At 39.9% G+C, this 8,986-nt stretch overlaps 2 protein-coding genes across 2 annotated transcripts; one reads left to right on the forward strand and one right to left on the reverse strand.

The window, feature by feature from the left end:
* Positions 1-351: 351 nt before the first annotated feature.
* mrps24 (mitochondrial ribosomal protein S24) lies at positions 352-4,230 on the reverse strand. Its single transcript, XM_044012370.1, has 4 exons — positions 3,949-4,230; positions 3,193-3,270; positions 1,915-2,026; positions 352-892 (listed from the first exon to the last, which is right to left on the reverse strand). The coding sequence occupies exons 1-4, from the start codon at positions 3,988-3,990 to the stop codon at positions 609-611; spliced, it is 516 nt and encodes a 171-aa protein (XP_043868305.1). The 5' UTR covers positions 3,991-4,230; the 3' UTR covers positions 352-608.
* Positions 4,231-4,472: 242 nt separating this feature from the next.
* nudcd3 (NudC domain containing 3) lies at positions 4,473-8,202 on the forward strand. The gene is made up of 6 exons (XM_044012368.1): positions 4,473-4,835; positions 5,201-5,535; positions 5,612-5,744; positions 6,014-6,157; positions 6,252-6,440; positions 7,565-8,202. Exons 1-6 carry the CDS (start codon positions 4,629-4,631, stop codon positions 7,673-7,675), a joined length of 1,119 nt encoding a protein of 372 aa, XP_043868303.1. The 5' UTR covers positions 4,473-4,628; the 3' UTR covers positions 7,676-8,202.
* Positions 8,203-8,986: the final 784 nt, after the last annotated feature.

Below are 8,986 nucleotides of genomic sequence, written 5' to 3' on the forward strand. Positions count from 1 at the left end.
AATTGTCAAAAGAGTTCCACAGAATGAGTCATTAATATTTACTGTATAGCAGGAGTGTGTCTCCTACAGACACCACCATGCGCTAACTGGAGGCTATCACAGGTTCTCCGATGCGTTTATAAGGGAAGTTTCTGCAAAAAACACATGAAGTCCAATAATTAAAAGCTTGCAGCACCTTGTGATAGTAGATGGAGTCGAGATCTATTATGCTACGGCTAACAGGCTACGAATAGTCACAGTGACTGTTGGACCTACGATAATCAAGAAAATATTCGGACACTCACGCCCATCCCTAGTTTTACTCACACCGTTTCCAAACAGAGAAGGAATAACAACAACAACAACAACAACTAGATTATTGCCCACAGTAAAGTGGAATATTTATATGAATAGAATTGAAATGTTGCACAATTTTAGACACTCAATTTATGACACACAATATTTCCTTGACTTTTTACAGTTTAATAAAGAAAACAAAGCAAAACTGAATACAGATGGTGTCGGTCACTGAGCACCAACGTTGATTGAAGCAAAGTTATAATTTAATATGACATCATTTGAAACTGCAGTTGGTCAATCATGTAGCATGTAGCACGACACAGTTTCCATCAGAGATACTTATAAACAGCTTTTTGCTGCAGGGTCTGAATCTCTAACTTGACAGGACACTTGTAGAAGTGCGACAGCAGAGACTCAGAATATCCAATTAAAAAGTAGAACCTGAGCGGTGAGAACCTCTGCAGCACGAGGGCGCACACAACGAGCAAGTTGCCGCGGCGTTTGATCACGATCTCGTTGGCCAGGCAGCCGTGGAAGGTCCCGAACATGAACTTCCTGATGAACATGTCCTCTACGGTCCGTTGAGCGGCTCCATCTTCACCTCGGAGGTTACCTATCAGATACAGGAATATAAGATTTGTCCCCGAGTATGATATAAGACACGCTGTGTATAGAATAGAATAGAATAGAAATACTTTATTTATCCCCAAGGGGAAATTGTTTTAACATAGCAGCAATACAATACAAAAAAAATATTATAAACATAAAATGTAAAATGTGCAATTTCCCACTTGTTTTTTTTTAACAAGGGCCAGATTTGATAATGTGAGGATGTCAGGGGGCCAGTGGTCACTTCAGACTTTTTTTTATTATTTTTTTTAAATAGTAACTTTTAGATACAAATGCACTTTAATTCAATTAAAATGTAATTTTCATTGTCACAATTATCATCTTTAACCACATCTAGGCGACGCAGGAGTGAAAAAAGAAAAGAAATAGGAAAAAAATAAAAATCTGACTGTCACAGGTAGGTTTTGAACTCTGGTGGTCATTATTATGTCTGACTTCAACAATAAAGACTCCCTGAATGCAGTGTGCCTGCAGGTATCCAGTGGCTATTCAAAACTATGTAAATCATGATTCCGACCGCAAGGTCCTAAATTAAAACGAGCGATAATCGTCCCGAATTTAAGTTGCAAAGTTCAACCAGCTACAAACAACAAGTGACAGACAGAATAGCATCTTGCCACTCTAAAAAGTAACAATGGGCATTCAAACACAGCAAACCAACAATTACTAATAACATGAGCTAAAATCATAGATTTTCTCTCTGGACTTTGGTGCAGGAGACAAACTTCAGCAAATCGGATGAAGCTGAGAAGTGTAAAAATATCTGTCAATGCTGACAACTGCTGCTGTTAATAACATCTACATCTTTAACACTGTCACAATAGACTGTACATGTTACATGTACACTAAAGTTTGTATGAGTTTACACCATGCAAGACCTAGGTCTGGATGGGAATGACAGGAGTGCCATTCTTCTGATTACAAGGCAAAATATATCATGAGGCAGCTATTTTAAGGTGACACAGTTGCATAATGTTGCTCTTAAACCACATTAGTCATGCTCACTGGTATTCTGTGACAACCATCCTTTCCGATGGCCGATGTGATGAGGATGAATCGCCTGCTCGTAGACCAGAGGGTTATCTCCTTTCCCCACTCGGATACGAGCAGCTCGGTTCTGGAGAAAAAGCAACAAAACAAGTCAGGAAATACATACAAATACATACCAATACATCCAACCATAAACACATACAGCAATAAAACAATAAAAGTTTAAGTCATTGGCTTAAAAACATTGGATAGGGCAGAGAGGACAGTTGCATTACTGCGTCCTTTCATTCTTAGCTTAACTCCCTACTGATTTCTCATTGATCAATAATACTGAGGTATCAATAAGCATCAGTATGAACAGTGTTATATCAATATTTACATACTATTTATTCTAGCTTTAGAATGGATGGGAATTCTGTGGCCAATATTTGCAATCTTTTGATCAGCACATAATTGCATAGATATATATATATATATATATATATATATATATATATATATATATATATTTTTTTTTTAAATTTAGATACTTTATTAATCCGGGCCACACGGTGATGTAGTGGTTAGCACTCTCGCCTTGCAGCGAGAAGACCCGGGTTCGAGCCCCGGTTGGAACAAGGGCCTTTCTGCATGGAGTTTGCATGTTCTCCCCGTGTGTGCGTGGGTTCTCTCCGGGTTCTCCGGCTTCCTCCCACAGTCCAAAAACATGCAATGTGGGGATTAGGTAAATTGGACACTCTAAATTGACCATAGGAGTGAGTGTGAGAGTGAATGGTTGTTTGTCTCTATCTGTGTGTGGCCCTGCGATGGACTGGAGAACTGTCCAGGGTGTACCCCGCCTATCGCCCGATGTAGCTGAGATGGCACAGCACCCCCCGCGACCCTCTGGGGGAGGATGAAGCGGTTATATGATGACTGACTGACTGACTTTATTAATCCCCTTGGGGAAATTATTCTCTGCATTTTGACCCATCCTAGAATTAGGAGCAGTGGGCTGCCACACGGAGTAGCGCCCGGGGAGCAATGGGGGGTTGGGTACCTTGCTCAGGGGTACCCCAGCCCTTTCGACCTGGTGGGGACTTGAACCCAAGTTCCCTTTCCACTTGGCCACAGTCTGCCCCCCTTTTTTTTTCATTTAGATACTAATACTAAGATACTAATAATTTAGATAATAATCCCCTTGGGGATTATTTGTTATCATCTAGAGGGAAACTAAACCCCCTCCTCTGAAGATAATATATCTACTGCTGCAAACAGAGCTGCAGCAATGTGTGGAGCACAGTGAGGGTTTACCTTGCAACACACTGCAGTGACATGTAGGCTTCTGTATCCAGTAGAGGAGCAGAATGACCCAGTCCTGGCCAAGGCACTCTGTAGATAAACCAGATGAAACACCATAAGAAAACACACTGAGTTTTTTTGTTAAAGACGAGCTGACCAGTTGAATCAGGCGTGTTGGTACAGGAAACATCTAAAACATGCAGGACCAGGATTGAGAAACACTGTTTTACACCATATTCAGAAAACTGTTGGCACATCTTCCAAGCTACATAAGTTACATACACAAACAGACGTCAACAAGAAAGCGTTTTATATTTCAGCTACCACTGCAAATAAATGACCTTTTTAACACATCTATCCAAACATTGTCAGCATTAATACTCCGCATAACACTTAAGGATGGATGATATGGTCAAAAATTATATCACAATAAAAAGAAAAATCAAATCGATATGTCGATATGTAATTATAACAATAAATGTCAGTCAGACAATTAAGAGACAAAACATTTTTTAAGTATTATCAGCATGTAATCGTAAAACAATAACAGCGAAAACATGCAATTAAATGATAAGGGCGATAGTATTTGTGTGAATGCACCTGGATTAAACTTAATTTAAACCTGATTCACAACCACATCATGCATGACACTGGTAGGGTTCACCTCTTACATTACTTACAGTACTATCTTGAAAATTGGTGACACAAATCCACCAGTCCTGCTCATTTTAATAACATATGAAACCATTAAAAATAAGGTTTTCTTACCAAGAGACCCGTGATGCCTGCGTTCCTCAAGGACGCCGCCATGTTTTCTGAATCGTCTTCTTCGTTGGATTGACTCAGCCGTAATAGCTTATTGCTGCCATCTACTGATTAAATTTGAAAGCATTTTGGCTTTCTTGTTGGCTGACTTTGCTAGGAGCGCAAAGGCCCATCTCAACCCTCTCTATTTCTTTTTTATTAACGCTATGTTGACAATTATTACTTAACACACATTCAAACGGATAACTTGTGAAATGTCCACGAAAACCGCGCCTGTACGTCGGAACTGCTTATTTGGAAAGCGCTTATCTGTTTCCACCGGACGGCTAGATGATTGTACCAACCGGATAAAGAAAAATAAAAGACTTTTGTGAAAGCGTCGCCTTTGTTAAACGTGTTATATCAATGTATATAACATAATTGTGCTACAACATAAAACATACATATATTTTATATTGCGTATGTGTTGATATCTGTCAAATTTTCCATTCGTTTTTGTTGTGGTTGTGACCTTATTTAGAAAACTCAGGACCGGAAGTGTTTGTATTGTTCTGGAAGGGGAAACAGGCATACAGAAACAGCACAGCAACTTCCACCTGTTTATTTTCATTTATATCCCCCACCCTTTGACTTTTCTGCATAAATTATCCGTATAAGTGCTTAAGCTGTAGTTTTAAGACGTAATGGCCGCAATGGCGTCGCCGCTGGAGATGACGGAGATGTACGACAACGCTCTATTGGGAATCCTGCAGCACGTTGGAAACATCCAGGACTTTCTTCAGATCTACTTTGGGTTTTTGTATCGCAAAACGGACTTTTATCGCCTCCTGTCGAGTCCCAACGACAAGATGGGCTTCCCTCCTGGTGTAGCAGAGAAAATGGTGCACAAGGTGAAGTTCGTCAGCGTATTGTTTTCCAGAAGTGTGTTTATCTGTCGTTCGGTGGTGGAATAAGTACTTAAAGTTAAAGGAACAACATCAACATGTAGTGCGTTAAAAATAGAATATTAAATGAAAACTAGCACAATTATGTTTTATTTTACAGTACTTGAGTATAGATACATAAAAAGCATGACAATGTCTACCAATATTGTACATTAACGCACTGAATTTGAAGTTAAATAAGTAATTATATACTTTCAAGTGTGTTTAATTGAACTGTATGATTGAGCAAAATCTAACGCAGTGCAGTTATGGGAGGAGTATATAATACATCAGATGAGTAGGTTAAGTGTTAAACTTCTTTCCCCTCACAGACATTTAAGTTGTTTGAGAAGCTGGCAGAGCAAGACAGAGAGAGACAGCTGGTCCAGATGCAGAAGAGAGCGGAGAATAAAAGTGTTCCTGCAGCAGTTCAGGAGCTGGAGGTCACCACTGAGCATCACAAGGAGACAGAGGAGCTGAGCACAGAAGGAGCAGAGATGGAGAACAACAACTCCCCACTAGATGCTGTGGATGTCTCAATCCCTGCAGCCTCAGAAGCGACTGTCGGCCCTCAGCCTGATGCTGACAGTGGTGGCAGCTGTGAAGTTCCAGGGCCGTCAGCTCAGGAAGACCAGGCAGCTGCAGCCAGCACTGACGCAGCAGAGGAGTGAGTTTCAATGAAACCACCTTTTATTTTGTAGTGAACACTTTACTGACATGAAACATTATATATTGTGTTTCAGGCATCAGGAGAAATTTCAGTCTGAATCTGACAGTTACAACGGGGCAGTGAGAGAAAACTACAGCTGGTCTCAGGATTACACTGATGTGGAGATTCGGGTGATTGTGCCCAAGACAGTCGTTAAAGGCCGACAGGTAAGCAGTCATTCAACAAGCTGACATATCAGAAACATTGTTTGTTTGTTTTTTTTATTTTGGTACAGTAAGGTAAGGTTTGGAATGGTAAAGCCCTGGGTGACTGTACCATACTATTTTACTCTGGTACCCCAAGGGAAGAGTGCCAAAGAATGGAATGGTTGGGACTGGTTATTTAAAAACTATGTACCAAACCGAACTGTCCCACTTGGTAGAAACACAGTTTTACTGTGTTCTTATTGTTTTGCTGTCACTGTGGCTGTCCTCAGGTCAGCGTAAGTCTGCAGACCAGCAGCATACGAGTGAGTGTGAGGGACGGAACCACAGATGAAACATTGATGGAGGGAGAATTCACACACAAGATCAATACAGAAAATTCTCTTTGGAGCCTGGAACCTGGACAGTGTGTGGTTGTGAGTAAACTCACCATCAGTGCTCAACCTCCTCCTATTTTTTTGAACCAACGGCTTTTGTAAGTTTATCTTCAAACTGTGCTTCGGCTTCCAGCTGTCACTCAGCAAGGCCTCGGAGGTTTGGTGGAGTGCGGTGCTTAAAGGGGAGAAGGAGATTGACATCAACCAGATCAACCGCGAGCGCACCATGGCAACAGTCGATGAGGAGGAGCATGCTGTGTTGGACAGACTCACTTTTGACTATCATCAGAAGCTACAGGGCAAACCACAGAGTCATGAAATGGTGAGAAAACACACTGTGTGCTCAACATGTGTGAACACAAACACACACACACAGGGAGTGGAGTGAAAGTTAACTCGGCTGTGCAGCAGCAGAGGTTGTGTCTGTGAAACACACGGTCCTTTTTTACATATGACATTAAAGTATTAATAATATAACTGAGCATTTATGAGCGTCTATACGGTGCAGCTGAAAAGAAAAGAGCCACGTGCATGAACACTGACTGACCGACGACTTATTATTCATCGCACACATACACGTCAACTTCAGTCATCTTAATTTCTTTTCTGTTATATTCATAACATAATATATTCAAGTCTTATTCATCTTATTGTTTATTGAATTTTAACACATAACAAAACAAATGCTTTTATTTGTATCTTAAGTGATATTGTCATTGCAATATTCACCATATATCATCACATATCACATGATTTCCTAATATTATTGCTCCAATAAAGATATTCATTATGAAAAATAAATAAATCTACTAAATCTAAAATGAAGTAAATAATGTGGACAACATTTAAAACATTAAACAAGCTCATATATGTAATGTTAAATTACATTTAACAATGTGATTACAACCTAATGTCTTGTTGTTACTATTATAAAAAATATTAGTAACAATTAATATTTATTGAGTCATCTCACTGACAGCTGTGCCTCAGCCACATGAGCTGTGTTTAATGTAATGTCATTTTATGTAAACATGTAATTGTTTAGGGGCCACTAGTTTGTCAGTTTGTTAGAATATATTCACTGGTTAGTCTCATCGTTAGACAGCCATTGTTAACTCAAAATGTACGTTTTGAAAAATGCATGACGTATGTAACCTTGCCATTAGTTTGTGGACTTTATGTGTTTTGCAGAAGTGATGAAATTTACCAGGTTTCTTGAAGGCATCTTGTAGCTGCTCTTCTAAAAGCTCAAAACACTGTAGATCGTGCAGAAGTTATGACATTTACCAGGGTCTTTGAATGCATCTTGTTAGCTGCTCTCTTGCTAGAAATCCCTGTCCATCTCCTAACCCTGGTCGTCAGTCGATTCACCCCTAGATGGCACTGTGATCTCATAAGCACAGTTCAATGTGTATGTGTGACATCTTTACATCCATGTCTCCACAGAAAGTGCATGACATGCTGAAGAAGGGCTGGGATGCCGAAGGTTCACCTTTCAGAGGGCAGCAGTTCGACCCGTCCATGTTTGACATACCACCCAGTGCAGTGCAGTTTTGAGGCACAGCCACTGCTCAAGCAACACAAACTCAATCTGATTTGTATTTATGAAGCGGTGGAAATAAAGACTGCTCACTCTGACCAGGATTTCAAACCTGATGAATATGTATGTTGCTGACTCTACAGTGCATACAGTATACGTCTGTCTGCCCTGCCTGTGTGAATCTCTTCTTATATTTCACTTATATTCTTATACCAGTGCCAAAAACATCAGAGCATGTCGTCATTTTCAAAAGAAGAAGCTTGAAAGACAAAAGTAAATTATTCTTAGGGGCTGTCCACGTGAAAATGCGTTTAGGTTAAGTGTTTTTTTTTTTTTGTGAGCACTGAAATAGTATTTTGTTTTCAAAACGGGTCACAAAGTGGGAAAATCTCAAAAAGCCTCCATTGCGTTTTTGTGTAGGCAACCGATACTTTGTCATAGTCCCAACTCTCTCTCGCGCTTGCAATTATTGTCGTTGTTGGCTTCATGATAACTTTTCTTTCCTTAGTCGTCCTGGCTGTCTTCATTCTGCCTCTGTTTCTGTGATTGTATACACACTGTAATGTATACTTGTTCAAATAAAGCTTTATTTAAAAAAATGAATTGTGTACCTGTGAAACAATGTTTGATAACCTGAAAATTGCTTTTAAAGTGTAACTAAACCTCCTTTGTCTGTTGTAAACCAGTTTATATGTCTATATAATTGTTATTTGTTAATCCGGAGGCAAATCTTAAATTCATCAAGTATTGAAATTTCTACATGTTGTGATAGAAATCAGTGTATCTACTGCCACTCTCTGGTGGAATGGTAAACTGAGCACCTTGGTAGACAGCTGCAACTCGGTGTCAGATTACCTTACGAGATCACACCCCCTGCACCGATCCCCAATCTCCCGCCCTCGGCTCACAGCCCACTTCTTAGTGTTGTCCAAACATTGGGTGGCGTTGGCTTCAGAAGAGGGGGTTTAGTTACCCTTTCACTTGTAAATAAGCAGTAAGACAATAAAAGGGAAATCTTTTTTTTTTTTCATGGGCCTTGATGACCATCCTCCCTATGATAACTTCATCCACCCATTTGTCCATTTATTCTCTAATCATCAGCTCCCAGAATCCATACTGACACTCATCAAATGGAAGGAAGACGGAACCACGGATGACAGGAAGGTCAGAGTTTTGCCTCTGACTCTAGAAACACTGCTTTACAACTTCACCATCGCCAACCCCTTATTAAAATAGAATGTTTTAATAATACTGTAAGGTTTTCAAATGTTCAGTCATAAATAACTGAAACAGAGATACCTCAAAGCTAATGTATATCTGCTGTCCCT

Source organism: Solea senegalensis, linkage group LG21, assembly GCF_019176455.1.
Source record: "Solea senegalensis isolate Sse05_10M linkage group LG21, IFAPA_SoseM_1, whole genome shotgun sequence".
In the NCBI taxonomy this organism is placed as follows: domain Eukaryota; kingdom Metazoa; phylum Chordata; class Actinopteri; order Pleuronectiformes; family Soleidae; genus Solea; species Solea senegalensis.

Excerpts from the sequence above, each read along its gene's own strand:
- nudcd3 (XM_044012368.1), top strand. The coding sequence starts at position 4,629 with ATGGCCGCAATGGCGTCGCCGCTGGAGATGACGGAGATGTACGACAAC. Across the intron at positions 5,536-5,611 it reads AGCACTGACGCAGCAGAGGA|GCATCAGGAGAAATTTCAGT; the intron begins GTGAGTTTCAAT and ends ATTGTGTTTCAG. Across the intron at positions 5,745-6,013 it reads CAGTCGTTAAAGGCCGACAG|GTCAGCGTAAGTCTGCAGAC; the intron begins GTAAGCAGTCAT and ends GGCTGTCCTCAG.
- mrps24 (XM_044012370.1), bottom strand. The coding sequence starts at position 3,990 with ATGGCGGCGTCCTTGAGGAACGCAGGCATCACGGGTCTCTTG. Across the intron at positions 2,027-3,192 it reads TCACTGCAGTGTGTTGCAAG|AACCGAGCTGCTCGTATCCG; the intron begins GTAAACCCTCAC and ends CTTTTTCTCCAG. Across the intron at positions 893-1,914 it reads ATGGTTGTCACAGAATACCA|GTAACCTCCGAGGTGAAGAT; the intron begins GTGAGCATGACT and ends TGTATCTGATAG.